This window comes from Anser brachyrhynchus, assembly GCF_964034855.1.
Source record: "Anser brachyrhynchus genome assembly, chromosome: 21".
In the NCBI taxonomy this organism is placed as follows: Eukaryota; Metazoa; Chordata; class Aves; order Anseriformes; family Anatidae; genus Anser; species Anser brachyrhynchus.
The window spans coordinates 5769823-5795805 of NC_137714.1; the positions used below are offsets into that span (position 1 = coordinate 5769823).

At 52.4% G+C, this 25983-nt stretch overlaps 1 protein-coding gene across 12 annotated transcripts in view; it reads left to right on the top strand.

Annotated features, from left to right (window-relative positions):
• SAMD11 (sterile alpha motif domain containing 11) overlaps nucleotides 1–25983 on the top strand; it is a 173293-nt gene that overhangs the window by 111578 nt on the left and 35732 nt on the right. For all 12 annotated transcript variants that reach the window (XM_080563770.1, XM_080563769.1, XM_080563771.1 and 9 more), the window contains one exon: nucleotides 16429–16553. In XM_080563770.1, coding sequence (XP_080419896.1) covers nucleotides 16429–16553 — 125 coding nt within the window. The remainder of the gene's footprint in view (nucleotides 1–16428; nucleotides 16554–25983) is intronic.

Genomic DNA, 25983 nt, shown 5'->3' on the forward strand with positions numbered 1-25983 from the left:
CCTTCCTTCTCGGTGACCTGCATAATTCAGTGCCTGGCAGCTGCACAGGTCACCCCAAACCCATGCCAGGGAATCATAATGATGCACCAGACCTGTATGAACCCCCCCTTGGCCACACTATGTTAAATGAAGAAGGTCCAAGAGCTGCCATCTTAATTTACCTGCCTCTTTGTCGTGCCTTTGATCTTCCTTTCCAAGCTGTCAGAGGGTACGCGGGTTATTGGGTTCAGCCACCGTGGAATTGCCGTCTGTGTTGCCCTGGATGAAGACACGTAATTGGGTGTAATTGGGTACAAGGCATTCGGTGCAGAGAACCAAAAGCTCGAGATAGGAGCATTGTCCTCAAAGGGGAGATTAGGATCTCTCCTTGTCTTGCCAGCCGCTTTGCTCCCTTCCCTTTCAAGCTTTGAAGATAACACTGGGTTTGAGGTTTTGTTTACAGATACCCTTCCTTTAAAATTGCCCGTTCGAGGTAGAGTTCCCTTGCGTGGACATACTGTTCATTGAATAATTTGCTGAAATGTGTTAAAGTTGTTCAAGACGAGCCTGTCAAGTTCTAAAACAGCGAGCACGAGGTTAAAGCCTGCTCTTTGCTCTCCCGTGGATTTCAGTGAGCCCCAGTTGCTCAGCACCACGGGCAGGATTACCTTGCTGAGGTTGGGGCATAGCACGGAAATAAATTGTAGAATAAAAAGGAGTTCCAGGGAGGAAAAGGATTTTCCTTCCATTTGTTGCCACTCGATATCTTGAGGGAGCTGCAGGGAGGTGAGTGAGAAATAGATAAGAGGCCGTGGGTGTTAACAGCACGCTGTGATGCAGCTCAGGATGGAGAAACTTGGTGCCCATCCGAGAATGTCAAGCTGCTGTCAGTGCAATTAAGCCAGCCCTGCTTGCAAGGACGTTGAGAGGTTGTTTAGTGTTGACCATGTTAAAGAACGGTAGGAAAGAAGACGCTAATTAATTTGGTGAAAGCTGCACGAACAGGCACGGAGCATAGCTGGGCATGGGGCTAGGCAGCGCGACGTTCAGCCACATGCTCTCCTCTGGCTGCAAGGTGAGCAAACTCTGAAAGAAAACCCAAGGCAGCATTTAAGTCTTTAGAAACAAAGAACTTGTTGGACAGGTATAAAGCAGTGACAAAGAGGCAGGAGGAAGCAAGAAGAGTCTCTTGACTGCTGCATGAAGACAAAGCCACTTGGGGGGACACTCCAGGCTTTCTGCGCCTCCCAGGGGATAATTTCTTCCAGGTATACGCTGCATGAGGGCTGCATAAGGACATGGAAGGAAAACAAAGGCATCGTGTGCCCAGAGCAAATAAACTGCATGTAACAAGCACAGTTTAAACAAAGATTACAGTGGTATGCAGCCAGCCTTTCTGGATGGGCACGGACCAGATTAGAATATGTTTCAGGCAGGCAGACGTTTGGCCAAGAGCCTGTGCATCTCGTGTGTGTGTGTTTAAATCTGCCTGGAACGTACTTAGTGGGCCTTGCCACGTGAATTTCACCCTGCCATAAACCCTTACAGCCAGGGCTGAGTTGAAACAGCAGTGCTGTAACTGGATTGCCCCAGGTACATGTTTGGTCTGTGGGGTGCAGCTGTGTCCCGTTTAGAAAAGGGTATTTAAGGAGGAACGAAAGACGTTAGTCAAGAAGGAAGAGAGCAGCAAACAAATCAGGCCAGGTGGATGGAGCAGATGAAAAATATCTGGGAAATGGATCAGGAGAAAAGGAGATCCACTGATTTAGCTCATTCCTTTGGAAGATACTCCGGGAGAGAAAAGGAAAGCAGGGGAGAACAGAAATGCAGATGGTTCTGCCCACGTCAAGGCTGGTCCTGACTCAGCAGAAGGCATTGCTGAGCGATGCAGGTAATGGTATCAGGTGCCCGAGCATCCTGCTGCACTGCCCTCTAAGGACTGATACAAGCTGGCTTCTGGGCTGCCTGTTTATTTATTTATTTGCTTTTTTATGTTTCCTCATAAGCTTTTGCCTTCTAATCTGGAAGACCTGAAGTAGGGACTGAAAGGTCACAAGAAGCTTTTAGCAGCTGGGAGGTAGATGTGAGCCTTTAGTGCCCTGCAGTCTGTAGCATATGCTGCCAGAAGAGCTGATACTGGTCAGAAATGTTTATTCGTAAATGAAGTTACAGCAGAAAAAACAAGCAGCTTCAGAGGAACAGGAGTGCCTTCAAATGGGGACCTGCCTGCACCTTCCTTGGTGGTCCCTGATTTCTTCCACAGCACGTACGGAGCTGCTTCCACAACTCGCGCTGACTTTGGAGGACAGCTGTGGAGCTGACTCTTGACTGCATGCTGCAGAAAGCTTAAAAAGATCCCAGAGAAAGACCACTGAAGGCATTAACCGTGGCTTCTGGGTCGGTGTGGGGAGGACGTTTATGCATCACGATGCTGAATTTGGCCCTCGCAGCTTAGTTCTGCTGCGTCTGTGGGACGTAGACTGCCTCCGGAAATGTTTTAATCCTCATCCTGGCGGAATATACAAAGAGCTCTCACCTTTGTGGCTGTTTAAGTTAAAGCTCTGCACCAGGACGTGCTTTCTGAAGGCAAAGCCAATAAATACAAGGAAGCTCCTGGCTAATGCTGCTGCTGGCAGGCAAGGCCTGGCTGTGTGGACACAATATGTTGGAAGGAAAAGGCTTTCCAGGTGGGTGAGCGCGGTTTGTTCATCAAACAGGGACATACCTGTTTGGTTTTAGACAATAGCTGCCCAAGTAAATGGACGCGCTCTTTTGTTTAACTAGAAGACAAGAAATCAAGTAAATCCCTACCAAATCCGTGTAACTGACGGACGTTAACAGAACATGCCGCGTCAGAATGAAGAGCACGTGGGAAGGTTCGGCCAAGGAGCTAAGCCTCCAGGTCTGTAGGAAGGTACGAGCAACTTTTGCTTTGCTTGCCTGAGCCCCCACAAAGTGTCCGTGTGAGCACTGAGATACTGAGACAAAATGGGAGGAGCTGCCAAGTTTTTATTTGGAGCCTGATCCTCCATCGGCTGCTTCGTGAGGGCTTCAGACGGCAACGTTGCAGACTTCAGGCTGTGTGCTATAAGATATTGGCTTTCCCTTTTTTGCGAACCTAAAACCCGCAAAAGGCTGGCAGGGAACAAAGCCATTCCTGGACACCACCTCGCTGGAAGGCACTGGTGAAAATCAGCTCTGGAATTGGTTTGTGGTGGTGTGCCCTGCACTCCACGGAGGCTGCTGGCAGGATGCTCCCCAGGGCCCACGTGCGCGGTGAGTTAGGTCTGGGATTTCCAAGGAGCTGTGCAGAGCAGAATTACCCGGGTGGCTTTTGTTTCTCCCTTTCCTGTAGGTCTGGAGTTATCCGTGGCCTTCTTCGTGCAGGTTCTGGGATGAACGTACTTGTAGGGAAGAATGGATGAGCTGGGAGGAGAAAATTAGTATATTGGCTTGCTGAAAAGCATTATTTCATTTGAAATAATTATTTCATTAGTGCTACTCTTTGCCCTTATATTCAGTCACAGAATGCTTCATTTGGTGTTGGGGAAAGGAGACCATTTAGGTACTGGCAGAGATACAGAGAAATGGTAAAGGTGGAGAGGTCTCTGATAAACCAGCTTTAGCCTTCATTTTGAAGCTGGAAGGATACGATTATATTTCACATAAGGTAGGTGAGAAAAGCTCTTAGATACCTGCAAAGCAAGGGAAAGAATCCTGGATAAACCAAACCTGTGAAGACATCCTAAGGCCTTGGGATAGTGTTGAGGTGTTGTACCCTTGGCTGCAGCTTTTGGGGTGCGTTCTTGGCGCATTTCAGCAGCGTACAGCAGTGCCCTCCTGCTTTTGCATTGCCTGTTGGATCAAAACTCCAAGGGCGTGTTTCTGGAATAGGAGGTTTTCTGACTGCCCTCCTCACACCCTACTGGGAAATTGAAAGGATTCCTATTTAAGTCTGCCTTGCCCTTAATACATTGGATATGTGAGTGATTCCTGTGGATCATCAGCTCCCACTGCTTATCGCCTAAACCTGTACCTTATCACCCGTTTAAAATCACTCATCTGAGTATTTTAATATTTCATCAGTTCAAAGCAAGCGGCTTAATGAATTGAGAGAATGAGTAGAATTTGGGATATTTAAGGGACCTTATATCCATTAGGCACACCAGCTGCATGTCAGTGACACGTTCTTTTTATTGGCTGAGCACAACATTTCTGTTTGTCCATTACTCAGTAACTTTGGAACGCGGCATCCAGACAAGTCCAAGGCTTTAGGGAATGCTCCGCATGTCAGCGGGACGAGCCCATTGATTTCGGTGCTAATCAGACCGGCCAAAAAAACCTGTCAGGAGAAAAATCAGGACCTCCAGGCTATCTGGTGCTGCAGGCAAAGGAATCTTTTAGCCCTTCGCTGCACTTGCATGCAGGCAGCAGGAGCTGCTGCGTGGCTCAGAGGGTGAGGCTGGGTGAGACTGGGATCTGACAAGGAACTGGGATTTCAGAAGTGCTGCTTACGGGACACGTTTGGAGATCCTGCATGGGAGGCGTAGGATCTCAGGGAAATTTGGGGCAGATTTTGGGATGATCAGGTTGGCGCTAATGACGAACTGTGGGACTGAGCGAAGGATTTATAAATTAAATAAACAAAACACAGCAAGCCCCTGGGAAATGAGGAGATGGTGTGGTTCTGGGAGGAGGGAGGGATCCCATGCGAGGCAGGGAGTGATGGAGGTTGTCTCGCAAGTTCTGTGTAGTGGAGAGGCAGGGAAGAGCAACACGGAGAGAGATTTTAGCATGTGTGAAATGCAGTTGACTCAGAATACTTGGGAAGTGTGTGACCCGGCCCCCCAGAGCTGCTTTTCTGATTGCTGTGGTTGCCTTCCTTCTCCTAGTGGAACTTCTTTTACTAGTGGCCAAGGTGAGCTGCAGGCTGTGGTCAGGAGGGATCAATAGCATGGCCTTGATGGATGCTCAGAGGAAAGATGTACAGATGCCTGCACGCTCGTGGCAGGGCCGACGAAGATGGACGTTACGGAAAGTCCTGAGCTCTGGGGAGGCCGTGACGGGTGCTGTGCTGCCCAGCGGCTGTGTGCACTGCAGGCAGAGGTCAAAGATGTTTTTAAGGGACAAGTCGTGTGTTTGAGTGCCCAGAGATCTCATTATTTCTGATAGGCTTTGTGGCCCTCTCCCTTTCCCAGAAGTCACCGTGCCCCTTTGTCCCGCGGCACAGTAAGCTTTTTGGCCCCAAGGTTGCAGCTCTGGTGGAAATACAGGACTCAAGACGCCTTAGGTCTGTCGGATAGTTTCTCAAACTCGGGAGCCCTATCTGCGTTACTGCAGGCAGGAAGGGAAATCCAAGGCTAAAATGCTGGGTGGGAATTCCCCTTGCCAAATGCTTTTGTGGCACCTTCACAGACGGGCACAAGTCAAACCGTCTGTCAGAGTCAGGTGCCATTAGCGACTGCCTTTGTGTCTCATCTCGGTGCTTTATCTCTTCACCATCTCCAGTCCAGCATCAGCGTGTAGTTCCATCTTCCTTTTATTTATGGGCTTGCGGAGAGCTGAATGACGAAGCAGGATTACAATAAAAACATCTTTAAACTTATTTCCACCTCATTTTGGAGTTGCCAGCTCTACTGATCATTTTTATGAACTGTCATGAACATTAATGAAATTTTATGAGCATTTTGCTCAGGACATTGCAAGATGATTTTTTTTTCCTGAGATAAGTCTGCAGGGAGAGTTAGGCCTGTGTCGCTTGGGGCTGGGGCTTTCAGGTGTCTCAGCTCCCTTTAGTTTGTAAAACTTGCTCACTTTCTTCTTGCCTCTTCCCCTTTCCTTCCCTTCTTGCCCATGCCCGATGGGTGGCATCTCACCAGAAGGAGGTGTGCGAGAAGCTGGGTGCTGGTAAATGTGTGAAGGTCCATGAAGACTGATGTCTAAGAAGGACAGAGAGTGACTGAGAGGTTTTTTTTTAAAATGGTGAAGTGTTAGAAGGCAACCAGAAGAGTGAGCAATAAAGATATAACCCAGGAGCCCATGGAAAGAAAGGCAACCGTGCCCTGAGCTTTGCTTGTTGGAAATCGTGCCTCTGTCTTCAGCCTAGGGTGCAGAATTCTCCCCGGGTATGCCGTGCTCTTGGGGCCGTGGAGGCAGGGCGAGACTTTCTGTTCGCTTCAGCAGGCACCAGGCTGGGTTCGTGGACAGCCCAGTTGGGTTCTGCACGCGCAGGTGTCCTTGGACACGTCGCTGGCCACCGACGTGTCGCCAGGTCTGGGCTTTGGCAGCAAATGGAGAAGGTGGAGATGAACGCGAGAATTAAGGAGAGGGAAGCAGGAAGCACATCACAAGCTCGCCTCCCAGCCGCTTGGCGCCTTGCACAGGGGCAGGGGTGGCACGGGGGGGGCGTGCAGGAGGCAGGCAGCCCCTCTGCTCCTCGGGGCCGCCCGTACAACGCTCGCTTGCCTCCAGCTTCCCCGCCTGGGGCTTATCTGCCTATCTCTGATGGAAAAGTGACAACGCGGGCTGCCAGCGGGTCATGCTGCCTATTGTTCAACCGAGAAACAAACTCCGCTGCTCCCCCCCTCCCCGCCCCAGCCACTTCTTTATTAGTCGCCTGATCGCAGCCTTCAAATCCTTGACCCAAATCCTCCTGTGCCCAGCTTTTAGGTCTTATCCTGCTCTGGCTGCCGTGTCCGCCGTCGACCCGCGAGGGAAGGTATTGGCTGCGCGCCGCGCGATTAGGGGGCTGCTGCCGGGTGTTTTGTGCTGCGCACAAGGTGATAAGCGGGGAGAGGGGAGGGGAAGAGCCCCCGGTCGGTCTGAGCCGCCAGCTTTCCCCGATCCCCAGCCCTCCCCTGCTCCTGCTGACTCAGGCACCCTGGGCTTAGCGCCCGGCGCTGTCGGAGGCGCTGACCTTGCCTGGCCGCGCGCGGCCCGCTGGCACTCAAAGGCCATGCCGGGGCACGGCGAGGGATGCCGAGGAGAAAGTCAGCGCGCTGGATTTCACAGCCCGAGGCGACTCCCAGCTCTGCTGGGTGGGAGGACGGTGACGCCTGCACTGCCCTGGTGCTGTGCGGGTGGCAGGGAGTCACAGCAGTCATCCTGCGAAACGCCCTTTATTTTTTTTCCCCCCCCTCGCTAGGGAAGTGGACACGCTGGTGAGGAAGAAGCTGCAAGGATTCATTTTATCTTGTGAATCCGGAGTCTGCCTGGGGTTTGGAGGTGGAGGCTCTCTCTTTGCTTCCCGAGGGGCAGAGATTTTTTATTACCTCTTACCTGGGCACCTGACTTTTTATTGCCCTCTTACGGGGTGGGCCTTCCTGGCAGGGTCTGTGCAGGAGGTTGGATGTGCCAGATATAACAGTCCCTTCCGGGGCTTAAACTCAATGAATCTGTGCTGAAACGGCCCTCAGAGGCTGGATGTTAAGGGGAAGGGAGTGATGCTGGTGGCGTTTTACGGGGGAGCTGCAGTCAGGTATTTCTCCAGCAGCAGTGCGGTGCGGGCAGTCCCCGGTCACCTCTGTGCTTCCAGCGAGCCCCAGGTCCACCTGCACGTGGTAGGGAGGTAGAAGGTGATTTATTTATTTATTTATTTATTTTTGGAGTGTATTTGTTGCTTTGGAAATCAGAAATCAGTTTTGTTTTGGGTTTAAGAAAATACTAACCAAAAAAAGCAGGAGCCTCTGCGTGGTAATTTCCCACCAGCCCTGACATTGCATAGCCGTGCTGTTACATAAGGTTGTTTCTCGCTGCTGTAATGATGCAACAGTATTTATAGACCAATCTGGGTTTTCCTTTTAATGGCTTCCATAAAAAGCTCATTATTCCCCTCGCGCAGGCACGGGCTCATTTACATGCTCGTCCCGTCGTGGGCTGTGCTTCGGGCCACCCCTGCGGCTCGGCTGGTTGCTGACCGCCTCTGGCAGCGGTCCTGTCCCATCCCCGAACCAGGGTCTTGTCTTCTGGGGGGACGGAGAGTGGGGGGGAGGTTGGTGGGGAAGGAGAAAAATCACTTCGGTTGCTGCACGGTCTGGCAATATTGTTTTTTCCTCGGAGCTGCAAACTCGCGTCGCGCTGGCGAGGGACTTGGCCTGGCTCGAGCGGGTTTATGTGATACAGGGAGGGTGTCAGTGCAGAGCAAGCAGCGTGTGGCTCCGGTACCCGAGCCAGGGGGACCTCTGAAATAGGTCCCTGAACCGGACACAAATCCGGACGAGGATGGGGAAGGAACACCGTGCGTGCCCCCGCTGAGCCAGGAGGGCTGCGCGGAGGTGCTCGGCTCGTCCACCCCGGCTCCCCCTGCCTCAATCAATGTCCTCGCGTCTCTCCCTCTGCAGGCCCTGACATCCCTCCTTTTGCATATTGGATTTTTTTTTTCTTTATTGGAGGGAGGGGCAGAGGGTCGGGACAGTTTTATGGCAACGGTATCGATCAGTAAAATTTAATATAATCCCTGCAGTTACTGAGTGATCGTTAAGGGGATGGAGAGCCGGTGAAACATATTTAAAAAGAAATATTTTTCAGTTTTATTTCCTCCCGTGCTACTTTTCTGAGCCTCTCTTCTCTTCCAAACCTGGCATCAATCTCCTACTTTGCATCCCTTCAAACCCACCCATACATTTCTGACCGGGTTTTCACAGCTTGCCTTTGGGTTGATTAAATATTAGCAAAAGACTGATCCAGGCTGATCCCGGGCGACGTTCGTTTGCCATTTCCTCAGCAAAGCGCCTTGCCGCTTTTGGATCTAGGAAATTTTGTGTCTGCCGAGAGCATCACTCCCTCTTTTTATCTCAGCTCTATCTGCAGCTCCTGTTGCTGTAGTGCCAGGTTGCCTCTTGGTGTCTGATGCCTCCCACTCTCTCCGTGCCCACGTGCGTCCCTGTGCGGATGGGGAGCGGCGGCGCGAGGTGGCGAAGCGACGTGCCCAGCAGCAAATTGGAGCAGAAGAGAAACGACAGCTTGGGCTTCGAATGTGTGCTAAATACCCTAACCGCCGGAGCAGCCTCTTTGGGGCAGGGCTGAGCGGTGCTGAACCGAAATTCCCTCCCTGCAGTCACCGGTGCTTTTCTCTTGCCTGCCACCCAGCCCAGAAAGGCTGCTGTCAGCGATCGGAGCCCGACATACACCAGGCTGCTGGTGGGCGATCTCCAAAAGGCTCACGGGGCTTATCCTGGCCCACCCTGCGAGGAGAACGGGGCACGGCATTGGTAGTGAGGTTCCTGCTGCCTCCTTAGTTTGGAGAGAGGGCTGCAGCAAACCAGGAGGCAGCCGTTATTGGAAACGATCTGAATTTCGACCAGATTTTCCTCTTCCCCTCGCCCTCCCCCTCTGTGCAGTCACTCTTTGCAGTCACTTGGAGCAGCGTGTTGCGAGAATCGCCAGACCCTGCGGGCGCCTGGCTGCCTCTGCTAGCTGCAGAGACTCTGACACTGATTTATATTTTGGTTAATTGTCTCCATCCATTAGTCTCCTCATCCTTCTCCTTGTTAAAGATGCAGTCGCTGCTAATGTCTGTAAATGAAACACATTTAAAAGGCATTGCTCCCAGCCTGAATCCGGCTTGGGTTAATGATCAGCGGAAGCTGCCACCACCCTCGTGAGCATCTTGGGGTGGTGGTGTCTCCGTTCGGGTGCCCCCTGGGGCTGGGCAGCCCGGGCGTCCGTCAGCAGCTCTCTGCTTAGCCTGACTCGAGAGGACAAGAGATCGAGGGGCCTGCTCCATCCTTGTCTGCCTCCCTCCTTGACTCACTCCCCAGTGAACGTGCTGCCAGGGCTGGCTCCAGAAGATGCAAGGGGTCATTGGGCAGCGGGGAGAGGTGGCTGGGGTGAGGGTGCAAGGCAGGGTCCAAACGCTGCTCCGAATGGGGACCAGGGGACGAGGCAGGACCTGGAGGGGTCTCGGAGCAAGAGCTGCAGATGCTGCAGGTCAGGGCCTTCTGCTGTAGACGCTGCTCAGAAGAAGCCCAGTCGTTCCCAGAAGTCAGCCACACGGGGTGGCTGCTTGTTTGGCCACCACAGCCTCCTCCTAATTCATCCGGGTGTCCCAAGGGACAGCCACACTCAGCAAATTTGCCAGTTCGGTGGCAGTCCCGGTGATGGACTCCTCCTCGGGCAGGCACTAGGGCTCATTACCCAGACGGGGTGATGCTGCCAAAAATGCAGATGAGTCCGCAGGTTTCGGTGGCAGCCTCTCCCAAACAGACAGCTCCTGTCGGGGTGCCATTTCCCCCAGCTGATGTGGCTCTCTGTCCCCTAGGGTGCCTTTTTCCTGCAAGCAGCGCAGCGATCGCATGGCTTTGGTGCACCATTATGCTGCCAGTACAGAAAGGCTCATCAGAGCAACCAGCGCTGGGGAGACAGAGGAGCAGCCGGTGCCATTAAACACAGACAGTGCAGCAGTCAGAGCGTTCGGAGAGACCATTAGCAACGCGGCTTTTTTTTTCCTCCAGTGGTAATTTTTGCAGCCATTAGTTATTAGTACGTCTCTCTGCTGCTTTGCAGAGGGGGCTTCTTGTGTCAGAGCACCGGGGAGTGACAGGAATTTTAGATTGTCAGCCCTGATGTGTGTCTGGGTGGTACAGTTATCCTTGTTGTCCTGACTTTACTGCGACACTGCTCACTGGATTTGGTGAGAGGTCTGGGGAGAGGAAGATTTTTGTTGCTGTTTCCCATGCCTAGCATGGAACCTGCAGCACACAGCCCTTGCTGCACGTGTGCTCCCCTGCCCTTCTCTCGTTTTGTGCAACAGGTCATAGGTATAATGTTTTTAGAAACACCTTTAGAAGTCAGGTGGCCACTTTCTTAGAGAGCAGCTTTCATCTCATGCCATATCCAGGTAAAATCCAGGAGCCATTTGGTCTCGGCCTTTTAAGCTGCGTGGCGGCTGCTTGCACCACGCACAACGTGGGTTGCAGTGCGCTGGGGAGCTGCTCAGCTGCTTGTGGCTTAGGCACAACCTTTCTCACAGCTTTCCCGTGTTCCCGGTAAGTGGATCTGTTGCTCCTGTGCCTTGGCTTCATTACGACTTGAAAATTGCCCAAGCCATAATAATATCCAGCCACTTCTCCAACTGTTGCTTTTGGCAGCGAGGCAGAGCCCGGTGGCAGAGCGGGGATCCTGTTGGACGGCAAGCAGCCTGCAGAAGCCTCAGATATTCTTTTCAGGGGAGGGCTGGGCAGGGCAGAGGCAGGACAGACATATGGCACGGTGGTGGGATGGTTACCTCTCCGAGGCTTCTTGGAGCACGGTAATAAAGAAGCACTCAACACATTGCCACTGCCAGCTTTGCGCCTGTGAGGCCAGGTTCATCACAGGGTCTGTGCCACTTGCAGCACTTCTCAGAGCTTCAGAGTTACCCCTGAGGGAAGTCCACGGTGCTGTTAGGTAGCTGCTGCCTTTCCTTTATTTATCAGGAGGGACATCTTTGTGAAGGTAGGCTCTCACTCCTTCATCAGCACCCACCTCTCGTTCGCCACACAAAATGCTCATCCTTTCTGAACGTTTACTGCTCTCCGCTGCTGCCAAGTTTGATGTCACAAAACCAGGCTGGTGGATTCAGGGAACGAGCAGCAGCACGTCAGCTGTAATTGTAAGCGACAAAAGGAGTTCAGCTTTACCGGGCACGTTTAGATGCCCTGTTCAGACACAGGTCTGGCCGAGGCTTGGTGTTCTGGATCGAGGTGCACGGGATTCGAAGTTGCCACTCAAGTCTGCTTGTGCTGCAAGTTCTCTGTAAAACTTGGCCCACCAAAATAGCAGAAATACCTGAGAAGCACGTCTTCTGACCAGAGCTCCGGTCATTCTGGGCCAGATACCAGAAGAAAGATCTTAAGGAAGGTTGTGTCCATAACACTGACCTGCTTCCCGGTCAGAAACAAACCTGGAGCCTGCTGGAATCCCTGGCACTAAGTGCTTGGTTTTCCACCCTTCGTTTCACTGTAAGAGCACAACTTGCTTCTGGGAGGTGGAACTGCCCAAGCAGCCATCCCTCAGCGCATGTGAAACACACCTGAATTACTGGGGGCCCCCCAACCATTAATTACCAAACCCCATGCAAACTGAGCATTGCCATGGCAACCTGCAGCCCTACAGAAGGCTATTTGTCTCCTCCTTGACCTTTCAGGAGATCTGTATCTTGCTCAAGCCCCCTTCCCTAATCCGGTTTTTAAAATATAATATTATGCTACTGGAAGGGATCAGACCTTTAATCTGATTGTGTGTGCATGTGTGTTTGTGCGTGTGGGGGGTGCCTGCATTAACAGGCACCCGGCAGCAACGGGGAGACGAGACAAAGGAAAAGCAGAGCGTGCCTGTGCCCTGCTGGGGCTGCAAGTGAGCACCTGGGAGGAATTTCTGCCTTCGGCACACCAAGGGGGAAATCCTCCGCATGGGCAGGACCTGCCCTCCCCAGTCCCCCTGGTGCAGGCTCCTTCCCTCTGGGGTCAGGCAAGAGTTGTGCTCTTGCTGCTGAGGACTGCGGATGCTCTCGCACCCCTGTTGGTTTTTCCTTCCGGGAAGCTTCCATCCTTGTCTTCAGCTGCATTAATTTGTGGTGCAAGCACCCAGGTTTCTATGTGTCTGTTGGTATTCCTGAAGCATCTTAATTCTGCATCTTAATATCCCCCAAGCCAGACACTCTTTTTCCTCTTGCGTTCCCTCCGGGGGAGCGCTCTTCAGTCCCATGTTGGCTCTGCCTGCTGGAGCCCTGAGCCCAAGAGTTTGTTTCCCATTCTGTGTACGCTGGGATTAATGTGAGCAATATAGGGGGTGCATAAAGACAGAGGAACAGCCAGCCTTTTCCCCAAGGGACTTTTGAAAACACCGTTCTTGTGCCTTGAGAGCAAACTGAACACCAGAGAGCACCCTGCGTCCTGGGTGAGGGAGGGGGCATCAGTTCTGTGCCGTGCCAGCTGTTGAGGCAGCCCCAAAACCTGGGCACGTCCATGAGATGGGCTCAGACTGGGGGGCTTTTTTGCATGGGATGGGGGCACAAAAATCCAACAGGAGTGGGGGTGAGGAATTGGGATCCAGGTGGTCGAAGGGAATTGGTGCAGGGCCATCATCGGCCACCTGGGAGCCAACGACTGCCCAGGTGCCCCTCGTTTTGCAGCGGTGCGGTGCTCGCTGGGGCAGCACGCTGCACAGGGCACGGTTTGCCTTCAGGAAAGGTAGGTGCTGGCTTGAATTTTTCCAGAAACTGTTTTCTGTCGAGAAACACACTAGGCTGTTTCTAGGAGTTGTATGGCAGACGGACAAGGCAGGGGGTGAGGCAGTGTGACCTCAGGGAAGGTGCAAAGGCAGTTGCAATCTTGGAGTCCAAGGTGGCGAGCGTGCAAAAGCAGGGTGACTTCTGAAACTGGCTGGTGGCTGGGCAGAGCCCTGCCTCCCGGCTAAGGGGGAGACCTGAGATTCTGTTAAAAAATTAAACTTTGACTAGTTGTTGTTTTTTTTTTTAATGGTATTGGGATGAAAAGCAGTCAGTTGGGCTTCACTCTTTGGAGGCTCAGGAGGGTCTCTGGTAAAAACGAGGCTGGTTTGCTGTCTTGAGCAGGCACGGGTAAGGTGGAGGTGGCGGAGCTGTCTGCAGAGCTAAAGCTGGCTTGATTCTGTGCCCCCAGCATGGTGGTAGAGCCCCATGGGGTCCAAGCAGAGCCTTCCACAAGTACGTCCCTTGTTGGAGAGCCCACGCGGTCACTGGTGTCTGACTGCAGCTGCGTGGGGCTGTATTTGCAGGAGCCAGCTGGGCCTACAGGATTAAAAAAAATGCTTAAAATCTTGACCTAAGCAGCAAGGTATTTCAATTTTTCATGAGCTGATCTAGCCACCCCTCAGTGTTTCTTTTTTCCTGCTAAGACTGAGCCCCAGCTCCAAGCTGCCTCCCGTTGTTCCGGCTGTGGAAGAAGCCCAGAACAAAAAGGCAGCCTCTGCTTCAAGCCTCCCGCGCAGCGAGGCAGCAGAACAGCTCCTGGGAACAGGCTGATGTGTTAAAAGCTGCCCGAGCTGCAGTCCTTCTCCCCTTTCCTCTCAATGTCACCTTGGTGTTCGCTTTGCCTTCTGCAAAGGTGTTCCAGCAAAGTTGTGATTTCTGGGATCCTGTGTGGTTGTGTGGGGGGGCTGAGCCGGGTTCAAAGCCCGCTTGGGTTCCTGGTCCTGCGCGGAGTTAGGACTTGCAAATGCACCTTTTGATATTGTGACGATTTTAAATTTAAGGTCATGGAAAATCTAAAAACGTCCGTTTCTTTTTGGAAGAACAATACCCGTTCTGGGGTCTGTCTGCTGGTTCTGGTTTCCAGCGGCTGCATCGCGTCTTGGAGGGTCGAGCCATGTTCAGGAGTTGCTGTGCCCTTTTCCAGAAAGAGAGGCAGCTGCGTTTTAGTGGTGGATACAAACCCAATTCCTTTTCATAGCTCTCTTAACGTGTTTACGTATGAGAGGGGCTTTGGGCTCGTTTGGGATGCAAGACACTCTGCAAATGCAAAGATGTAATTATCCCATTTTTCTCTTCCTACTCCCTGCCTTCTCCCTCTGCACTTCTGGCTCATCTCCTCCGCCCTTTCCCAAGCGTTGTGCTGATGGCAGCGTTTATCTGCATTTGTCCTCTGTCCCTGACATCCAGTTATTGATTGGCATGATTAAAAAGAACTGATAATCACTTCACATTAATCCCATAAATGACTTAAGACACCCAAATATTTGCATAATGCATCTTAAAGGTGGCAGCTAAAAGAGGATAAGACCCAAAACTGCTTGGCGCAGGAGAAACGGGCTTCCCACTCACCTGTGGGCTTGCTTAAGTAATTAGCCTTCTGCTTGCATAAGGAGGAATCTGAACTGGTTTAGCGGAGGAAGATGCAGTGGGTGCTCAAAGGCTTTGGGATTTGAGCATCCAGCCCCGGCGCTGGGGCCGCGGGGGGAGCAGCAGGGAGCGGGGCAGCGGCTGCTGGAGCGGGAGCCCGGTCGCGTCTGCCGCATCTCGTGAAAATCTGGAGCCAGACGCCCGCTGAAAGTACCTCTGTCTAAAGACTTTCTGTCATAAACTTATCTGATTAGCGGGGAGCTAGACGACAGATTAGCCCCTGCTTCTGCACCGGGGCTGGGCTCCCCGGAGCATCTGAGCAGATCCGGGGCTGGTGCCCAGAGCCGCTGGCTCGGGGGGGGCAGCAGGTGGGGAGGAGGTGGGGGGAGAGGAGGGGGATATTTAAGGGAAGACGATCGCGAGGTGGCTCCGCAGATAATGCACCCTCCGTGCTGTCCCGCGGGTCCCAGGTGAGGACGCTTTCTGCGGCCATGTGCTGCCTGTGGCAGCGGCACCAGGCGGGCGCGCTCCTCGTGTGAGTAGGGGCCGGGAGGGCAGCGGGGGCAAGGCTCCGCTCCCGGCGCGCGGGGTTTTGTAAGCGTCTCTGCTTCCTCTGCCCGTCGTCTTCCTTTTAGGAAGGGGAGAGGAAGGAAAAGAGCCACGTCTAGCTCGGAGCAAGCACCTCGTGCTGGAAGGTCGGGTGGTTTAACGTAGACGCAACCCAAAAGAGAAGGGAGACGATCCAGCGTTTCCATTTAGTATCACGTATAGGGTTGTTGGTTTTTTTTTCTGCTTGTTCTTCCTCTTCAGTGTTTGTGTATCGTTTATTGAGAAATATTTTGCAAGAGCTTTGCAAGCCAAAGCATTTGCCAGCTGAACTGCAGTATCTGCTACAGCGACTGTCTTTTCGTGTTTGTGCTCTCCCTCTCCATAGAAGGAGAAAAGAAAAAAGGCTGAAGTAGCCTACTTGACAGCAGCCTGATGCGAGGATAGCAGGCACAGTAATGCTGAACCACTCTAATGGGTGCTCTCGTCCCAGAAGGAAGGGAGCATTATTTCAGGAGTGAAGAGTTGAAAATTAGTTTCGTAAATAAGTCTGAGCCGTGGGCTCGGAGTGATGCAGATGTCCAGGTTCACGGTGGGTTTCTCTCCAAGAAGAAAAACAATTCTTCAAGTAAATAAAGTAGGCTTGTGTTCCAGCAGTGACGGAATGGAAAAACTTACTTTTTTTTGAGAATAGAAGGGTGGCAGCTGATAGAAGACTATCAGTTATTTCAGTTCAAGTTTCCTATTAATTCGGGAACAGATCTGCCAATTCGTGCGCTTTCAGTTTTTCCATCTGAGATGTAAGTTCTGGCCCACGCAAGTTATATCTGGCAGCACTGAAATCAGGAGCTCTGGCAGCTGCCGAGTACTTTATGGGAAATGAGAGGGCTGCTTGGGAAGTGCTTCGTGCTCGCTCTCCGCTCCCCAAAAGTAGAGGAGGTTACCTTGGAGCCTGGCGGCTGGGGGGGGAGAACCTTTCCTGCAAGGCGGCGATGTCAGGGGCAAACAAAAGCAGCTTGCGCACGCGTACGCACATACACACAGAAATCAATTACGTGGTGGCAAATAGGATTTCCTTAACTTGGTGCTTTTCTGCTCTGTTGCAGCCGTGATAACGACCTCTCCACTATCATCTCCAACCTGCATCAGAGCCGTCAGCTCGTTATGCCAGAGACCCAGAGCCGCTGTGAATTCAAGAGGAACAGCATCGACGTTGGCTTGGGAGCAGCAGGTAAGGGGCTGGAGCAGGTCCTGCTGGCTGGGGCTCAGTGACTTCCCTCCTCTCTCTTTCACCCCTCCATTTGTGCATTTTTTCAGCAGCTCCTTTCTTTTTTTTTCTTTTTTTTTTCCCGTGGCTCTTCGTGTTACACTTCAGAGTGAGCTACGTGAAGTCTCTTAATATTCTGGCCAGAGATTAACATGGGAAGGATTTCTTGGTGTTAAAGCGGTGCGGTCTTTTGAGATCTCAGCCCTGCTTTATTCTCAAATCTAGTGGTCTGTGTTAAACTACTGGCAAAGGAGCTTGCGCCAGCAAAGAAGTGAAATGTCCCCAGGGTTAGTGTCAAGTGAAGCAGAAAGGCCTTGCAGAGAGCACGGTTTGATTTGTAATTTCATTAATCAGAGGTTCCCCATGCTGCCTCTGTGCCTGCCAACTCCTTTGTGAGCGTGTGTTTGTTTGGTTTTGGACTGCTACCTGGCTTTTTTTCTTTCTCTTTTTTCTTTTCTTTTTTTTTTTTTTTGGAAGTTGAACTTCCTTGACGTGGTGAAAGCAGGAGTGCTGTGCCTGTCTGGATGTCAGAAAGGGAGCTCTGGGCAAGGGTGCTTTGGTGGTGGATGTGCGTCAGCCAACAAGTGAGGCACTGGTAATAAACCAGAGCTCTGCTTGCTGCTCGCAGAGCCTACGGTTTGCTTTTGAGAATAATTAAAACTTGAGGAAAAAGTGGGAGTAATGCTGGTTTTTCTATTCTCTGTAGGGAAAACAGCAATCTTTGGTCTTCCAAATCAGACCCGGATCTCTCTGTGCATGTTAATGTAGGCCTTCCCTGAAAATCTGTGTGCGTGTGGTTTTGTTCATACTTGCCTGTAAGTCATTCTGTTGACCACGTAACTTAACCTGGGATCCGAAGGGAAGAACACCACATCTAATGCTCTTTGGGAATGCCTTTGGAGGCACCTGGTTCGCCTTTTGCTGAGGCTTGACCCCTTTCCTCCTGCCTGCAGGGGCACCTGAGCTGGTGCAACCGCTTCTGCAGGGAGCGTTGGGTTCCACGTGTGTGTAGGGCTGAACTGGGGGATTTGGGCTGTCTGTAGGGCAGCCACGAGGAGCTCCCCCTCCTCGCTTGCACAGCTGAATGTCCTTTTTCTCTTCGTTACACAGCTCCAAGAGACAAACTGGCCAGAGAGATAAGTTGTTCTGTACGACGTTACTCGTGTCTGGATGTCTCAGCTGACCTCGCGTGTTACAATGGGTTTTAATAATGTTTGCTTCACAGGGAGGCTGCTGGGCTTTATCAGTGCTGCTGAAATTCTCCGAGATCCTTAACATTCCAGAAATGCAAAGTGCACTTTTCATTCCCGTCAGTGTTAAACAGGAGCAAAGATTAGATGGCGAGGTCCTCGTTTGTGCTTGCTAGAATTCGTGCTCGAGGTTCTCCGGTTAGCTTCTGAACCATAAGAAACGGCGAGAAATATAAAACACAGGCACCACACAGGGGTTGTAGCAGTGGGGACGGCAGCGCTTGGCTCTGATCCCAAGGAAAGGCTGAGCAATGAAAAAGAAGAGGGCTCGTTCACACGAGAGGCCACCAAGCAAGTGACAGAGCCTTTCAGGACGTGATAGATCTGGTGTGTCTAAAGAGAGCCGACCAGCAAAAGAGCAGCTGGGGGCATGGTGGGGATGTTGGGTATCTGAAGGGAGAGGGGCTTTGTCACATCTCCACGGGGATGGTTCAGCTCTTGCTTTGTCCCTGCTGCCAGGCAATAGCTCGCTCTCCATGGCTATTTGATCCAAGGAAGGCTCGTTTGCCAAAACCTCCCCAGAACCTGCCAGCTCTGGGTCTAGGTGTGCTGGTCTGGTACCTGCACCACCACCGCTGGAAGCCAAGGGAACAGAAACAAAATGTGCTGGGGTTTGTAGCTGCTGCCGATTACTGGATTTATGCCTTGTTTCTGTTTGTTTTTACTGGCATGAGTGGGAGGGGAGAACGCTAGAACTAATTGCTGCGTATATAATTTTAAGAGACTTAATGTTGGGTTAGTCTCAAAGACTGGCTGTTGTTTAAACCTCTTAGTAAGGGGAAAAGAAACGTGCCCGCAGCTGCCTGCCGTTTGCGCTGTATGCCTCTGAGAACAAGCACTGCGTGTTTGGGTTATGAGAATATCACAGAGCGGCGTTTGGAGATGGACGGCGCTGAATAAACGATGCTAATGCAGACCTCTGAAAAACTCCCGCGTCACCCGTGACCGTAAGCTGCGCTGCTCTAAAAGTAAGTCGGAATCCGATGCTCGAGTGTTCGCTGCTGCTGGGTTAGCATTTATGGTGTGCAGCGAGCGCACGGTCCCAGCCAGCAGGGGCCGAGCGCTCTGGAGGCTGAGCTGCAGCTCGGACCGAGGGTTGTGCACGCTCAGGACGAGGGGTGAGTGTCTGTGGATTTTTTGGCTATGGCTGTAAGCGGGGGAGTGAGAAACGGGGATAGCACGACTGGAAGAGATTTGTTTATTGCAGGGCCCCCGGGGCTAAGAGGGCTGAAGTTGGCAGGGTTGGTTGGTTTATGATTAATTCTGCGAGAGTCGCTTGATTTATAGTTAAGGCTAAGATTAGAGGCAGTGCGATAGTTTTGAACATGGACTGGAAAATTGGAATAATTACTGGATCTTGAGTGGTCTTTGAAATGATGGAAGGGGCTGGAACTACTGGAAACGGATGGCATGTAGGGCTCGGATGAGTTCTGGGGGGTAGGTGAGTCTGGAGTCAGGGTTCAAACCAGAGCTGGGCTGATGGTCAGGTCGAAAGGGACTGAGGAGAACATTGCTGGAACATAAAAGGCCCGTGGTTGGAAGAGCAGCACTGATATTAATGTCCTTGGAAGGTCTGTGAATAATTTTTAAGTGAAACCAGGTCACTGTATATCAATGGTGATGGTTAAATTTGGGAACAGAGACTGAACAGCTCAGTTTGGGAAAGCAGAAGCACTTCCAAAATAATTGTGTCCTGAAAGACTCGGATGGGGTTTGGCCCTGGCCAGAAGAGGGGCTGATAACCCCTCGTGGTGGGTGCCGACTGGTTGGAGCAAGGAGCCTGGAGGAGGCGCAGTCTTAGGCCAGGGGCAGCTGGGACAAAAGAAGTCACTGCGTTTTGGGTCATGAGAGGCCCAAAGAGCTACAACGACTGTGGAGTCAGCACAGACAAATGGCTGAGCTCCCCATTGCATCGCTTACATGCGACTGGGACAAGTGTAGTGACTGTCACATGCTGGCAAGTTTAGCACCTACAGAAACCTGGGCTACCAAATCTGAGAGCTCCAGTGCTTTGAAAATAGATTGACCATCAAAAATGATAAGACCGTTACTGCTAATCTACAGAGATAATGGCAAAGGAGGGTAGTTGTGTTACCAGAGAGTGAAATTTTTTTGGACAAGATGCATAACGCCTTCCACCAGTCTCAGAGTACGTTGTAGGGATGCACGGGTCAACCAAGGCATGGAGAGGCAAATCTGCCCAAGGTGATAAAGCCAACAGCAGAGCTCTGTTTCCTGGCTTGTCCTCCCTGGCTTCTTTGCTAGACCTTTCTATCGTTATTCCACTGTGACAACACGATAATTTGGATTAAAGCGTGCTCCTAGAGATTCCCCATGTGAGAGATTTTGGGTGCGGGGGGTGTTCCCCCTTGCTAGGATGTGTGCTGGAGGAAGAGCTCTGGATAGGAATGGCTGGCAGCCTCACTCATGTTCAAAGCATCCCCTGATACCGGGCCTTCAAAAGAAATAAAGAATGCCAAGAGCAAAAACCTACAGAAACAAACAAAAAAACCCAAACCCCCTGAATCCATGCTCCAGCCAGTGCTTCTCGGTACGGCGCCCGGAGAGCCGGCACCGGCAGGGGTAAGCGAGGCTTTTGCAAGGACAGCAGAAGTAGGTGGCCGAGAGGCGTGTCCCGATAAAATCTAATTGCCCTATCGATCGGCTCCGGAGCCGCGCTCGGCTGCGGGAATGATTGAGATATTCTTACGTGTTTGATGCATGGGAGCCGTATCTCACCGCCCGGGGCCCACTGGGGACCCGGGGGTGTTGCAGCGATCTCTTAATCACGGAGCAAACCCGCGCGTGTTGGGCCTGCTCTGCGGCACTGCAGATTTATTACAATTATTATCACTGATGCACTTGGATTTCCTTAGGTCCCAGGGGGTGCTGGGTTTCGGGGAAGAGCTGCCCTGCTCATAACTCTGAATTTTTAACTGGCTGAGGAAAACCATCTCAGTCCTAGGTTAGGAATTCACACATCTGCACCGTCGTATCCTTTGCTTTTCATGCCATCCTTCCTTCCGTCTCATCTGGGTTGGCTGTTGGCAGTGTCAGGTTCTCACGCTTTTAAGAACAGTAAATTTTCTGCTGCTTCTGCTTTCTCTTCCTCTCTTTGTGGCTGGGAGTGGAAGAGCTCATGCTCGCAGGTTGAGAGCACTGGTTCGTACGGTCTCTGGGTAACGGCTGCTCACCAAACGGTTGTGCAAGTTTCAAGCGTGCAAATATTCATTGCTTCCAGCACAGACTGTGAATGTTCGTGGAGGATTGGGGAATGTGGTGCAAGGGAAGGGTGTTGGCCCCTCTGCCAGCTCCAATGCTCCCCATTGATCGCAGTGATATCCAGCTCCTCTTCTGAAGCCTAGGTTATATCTGCGCTGGGCTTCCACCCAGCTGCTGGGTTTAATCTCCTCCTCCTCTGAGCTGAACCTGACTTCGTAAAGGTCAGTATTATTATTTAAAATTGGAGCCGGCTGATGCAGCTGCTGAGAGGGGAGGGCGGCGAGGTGCCCCCCTGTGCGGAGAGGAGAGGCGAGCTGCTCCCCTGGGGCTGGCAGTCTGCGGGAGGGCAGGGGAACACGCAGGGAGCCTGCCTGGAAAAATGGGCTTTGGCCATGCCCAGAGCTCCCGGGGCTGTTTACCTGCGCGAGGTCGCTGCTCACTCCTCCCTTGGCCCCACAGACCCGATTTTCCGTTCGGTCCTTCTCTCACAGTGGTGCTCTGCAGCGGGAAGTGCCGGAGGATGCTTTCCTTGGTGCTAATTAAATTGCAGTCACGATGGGGATATAATATGCCAAATGGAGGAAGAAAGGAAAAGTACCTATAATGGGGGCTGTACTTCCTTGGGAACACACGGAGACAGCCTGCGTTGGTGAGATTCAGTAAGAGGCTTAGCAACATCTGCAAAGGTAGAGCAAGTGTGCTGAAATGCCTCCGGGGGAGCGCGCGTGGGAGGGGAGGGCAGGCGGCGAGCCTAATGAGAATATAAAAGTCGTTTCCAAATGGATCAGATAAAGGCGAGGCAGCAGACAGGGTACAGCGGTGGCACTACAGAGGGGCTTACCTTGAGAGCGGATGATGGCACAAGGCACTTTTAATCTTAATTGAGAGAGGGAGGCACACACGGGGATGAGCAGAGCCGGGGCTGCTTGACAAAGGCGCGGCGGCAAAGCTGGCGGTTTGCACATCAAACACGGATTTAGAGCCCCTTTAAGCAGCTAGCGGTGTGCCTGTAAACAAGTCCAATCCCCTCTATCCCGTTTGGCTAATGCAGCCTGCCAGGGGAGGGCAGAGGAGCCCTCGTGGAGCTCCTGGGGCAGGCACCCTTGGCTCTCCCTTGCGTGGGCACACGCTGCTCGAGGAGGTGCACACGCGTTTTGCAGTCCTAGTCCCATGGCCCTGCCTCATTTCCCTCCTGCAGAACTCCTCTTTCTCCTCCTCTCCTAATTCCTCCTCTTTCTCACCAAACCCCTTCAGTTCTGCAGATTTCATGGCTTTTCATTTCCAGGAGGACTTTTGCACGGGTAGAAGCGGAGGCAGCAGGCTCGCTGGTGCTGGAGGAGGCGGTTGGATCTTCCCTCTCCTCCTGCCCCTCGTGGGGTCGGCTTGATGTCTGAACATGGTCTGAGAGGGCACTTCATGGGCACAGCAAGTCCTGGTGCTTTTTCTCTTGTGTCTCAAAAACATCCTGAAAGAGATCTCTCTCCCTCTCCAGGGTTGTTTGTTCTTCTGTATTAAGGCTCCCGTCTCATCTTTCCGCTTGATGCTCTGTTGACTAAGAGAAGGAGAAGGAGAAATTTCAGCAGTGAACTGCAGACAGCTTCCCATGTCCAAAATCAGTCTTGGGACTTTCCTCTGCTAGGGAGGAGTTAATGTGGGGGCTGAGAAGGAACTGGGATCAGGGATGTCGTAGCTAATGATTAGAGACAGAGGCACAGCGAACGGCTGTTTTCTGAGCGTGTGATAATGAGGTAGGATGCAGGCATGTTTTCATTTAACAAAGCAAAACAATAACAAAAAAAAAAGCAGCAGCCTTTATTGAATTGCTGCCTTAAATTGAGCAGAAAATCAGCACCAAGAGGGCATCTGGGAGCTGTAAGCCCAGCCACCCTTGTTCGCATGTTTTTCCACGAAGGACAGTTGTTCGCCTAGGCAACGTGAGGGTCTAGGCTCTGTCGGTGCCGTTTGTCCACTTGGCTCGGATCTGGAGAATTGTCCTTTCTTTGTGCTCCATTTAAGTTAATTTTTATTTTTTTCTGAAGCCTGGCTGGAGGCAGCCAGCATCCTTCTGTAATCCAGATGGAGGTCTTGGGAGGTGAAGGAAAAATGGGAAAGCCAGACATGGAAGCACTCAGCATTCCCTTTTGCCGTGTCCTGCATAGGTCAGTGCAGTGCCTTTTGCTGGTGTCATCGTGAAGGTTCTGGCTTTGTCACTGCAGGAGGAGAAGGAAATAAGGTAGTTCAGTGCCCTGTGCTTGGAGCAAGCGGCTTGGCCTCCCCTGTGGCCAGTGTGCTCCGTGCAGCCCAGCACAGCAAGGACACAGCATCCGTGGCCCCGTCCGCTGGCTCAGCCTCCAGACTTAGGTTGGCACGCGTGGTGGCTTTGAAACGGAAATCAGCGGCGATTTTCTTCCTTTCCTTGCAGCTCTAGGAGGAGCAGGATTATCCTGCTTCCAAAAATAACCTCCTCCCTGCTCCCACCTCCTTTCCCAGGTGTCTCACAGGTGGCTCGCAAAGCGCTGAAAACGAATCGTCGGCACGGTGACACCTCCCTGATGTTAAATACAGAAATCCAGTACGGATCGTGGTCGGTACCTGACATGTCCCCTTCTGTGAGCCCCTGCCACGAGTCCGGGTGATGCTTCAGAGGCAGGGCTTTGGCAGTGCTCCTGCTCCGGCACACGAATTTGTCGTCAGGTTTGGATGCTGCGGGTTTGGTCCCGCAAACCTGAGCCTCCTGCTCTTGCTGCACGGCAGGTGTGACCCTGTACCCCCAGCCTGCTTGCCTGGAAAGCTTGCCCTGGGATTTGGTGCTCGGGTAGCAGGCATGGAGCTGCTGCCCCGCTCCTTGTTTCCTTGAAGCCGAAGCCCTGCCGGGTCAGGTCCTGCCTTCCAGCACTGCTCCAGCACACGCACCCTTTGGCAAAGCATGCCCGAGGGCTTCTGGTGGAGGTGAGCCTCCCCGGTGCGAATCAAGAGCAGGAGATGGGAGGGGGTTCTCAAGGATGTGAGTGCGAGGAACCAGCTCCTAAATGAAATGAGATGATGCGCTCTCCCCGGGTGCAAGCTTGTGGCATCAGACCTGGTCAGAGCAGCCAGCGGTGCCACGTGGTTGGAAAGATTTTATTAACCCTTTGCCATGAGCAAGAGGAGGGTCGCCTGCCTATCTCATTAATTTTTCAGCTCTGCACAAGCCTTTTGTTCCAATTCCTTTTCTTCTCTTTGCTCCTCTCCCATTTCCTGCTCTTTTCCCTCCTCCTTGCCTTTCCTTGGTTCTCAGACCCTTTTTTCCCTCCTTTTGCCTCCATCCTTACTCCTCATCCCACACGCGCGCCCTTCCTCCCTCCCATTCCTCTTCCTCCCTTCGGTTCCCGGGTCCTCCTCCCCGTTGGCCCTTCCCCACCCTCCCTCCATCGCCGAGCTCCTGGGGAAGAAGACAATTCGAAGGCTTTCCTCTGCTCTCAGCTGAGAGGCTCCTTCCCTCAAGCCAATCAATGGCAGCCTTTCAGCCCCAGTGGGGCTTGGCAAACATTAGATCAATAAGTTATTAGCACCATTCTGTCAGCTGTAATGTGGAGATTGATCGGGGCCGGGGCTCCTGCATGCTGCCTGGCACTTCCCCAGCCTGATAAAGATGACAGATTAAGGGAATAAGAAAAAGGAATTAAGGAGTCTGGCTGTCAAAGCTGTCACGGGTTGGAGGAGCGCTGTTTTTTTCCAGGGGCTGAATGAGTGCAATCGGACATTTAAATGGTGCGAAGGGCACAGCACCACCAGCAGCTCTGTTGGAAACTGTGATCTTGGGCGTTCGCTTTCATAAAGAGCTGCTGGGGGTGGAGGCAGCACCAGGGAGCTGGCGGGGACCATGCGCGGCAGAGCCAGGAGCCCCTGGGGAAACGCCAGCCCTGGCCCTGCCACACCGCCCCGTCTGCCCTTTGGGGTTGTGTCGTATTCCCCAGGACCCAGAGAGGTATCTGTGGCAGAGGACCGGTGCCAGGTTTCATAGCTTTTTATCACGGGTAGATAAATGGAGGCCAGACGACCGCTGCCTGGGAGGTTTGTGGTCCCTCAAGGAGACGCGGCGTGATCCTTATTGGAGCTGGGCTTAAGCCTTTTGATTTAACAAGCTTCCCCCTCCTCCCGTCCTGCCCACGAGAGCAGCTCCTTCCTAGAGCTGGCAGGATCCTGGACTTCCAGCCCAGCCTCCCTCCTTCAATCTTTTCTGAAACAGAGTGGGGATTCACAAGTTTGCAATCGCTAAAAAGCCTCTCTGCAGCATATAAAATGAATGCAGATCTCTCTCTTAAGTGCAGTATATCCTCTCCATGAGTGTTTTTCATACTATGAATATTTACCACCTTTTTATGGCTCGGCGCATGCTGTAAAAATGAATTTTGTAGGAAACTGGGCGACGAGGGGACGTTGGAGCACCTTCCCTAATAAACAGCCTCGTTACAGCCGGGTAGGAGGACGGCTCCAGCACGACCTGCACCTCGTTCCTGGGGAACTGAAATATTGGGCTGGCCTTTTAGGAGCTTGGCTCCAGCTAGCGAGCACGAGGAGGTGGGAAGAAGCAGGATACTGTTTGCCTGGTAGGAGGAAAGGCAGATGGCCCAGCGGTTGGAGCTGAGAAGGGGGATGCGGGCTCCTTCCCAAGGCTAGGAAAGGCTGGTTGATGTGTTGTACGTCGGGAATCCTTCTACGAGACTCTTCTTGTGTGCTCCTGCAGCCTGTTAGCTGGCATTTAGGGAGGAGTGGGTGACACCGGGGCTATTCTCTGTATTTCACCAAGATCCGTGAGTGACAGCCGCTGACCCTGGGCTGTTGGAGCCCTGCTCTGCTCCCGAGAGCGACCGGACACCTCTCTGCCAAAATTAAGTTCTCTCAAAGTGAGCAGGAGAGGAAAAAAACACCCTTTGGTTACT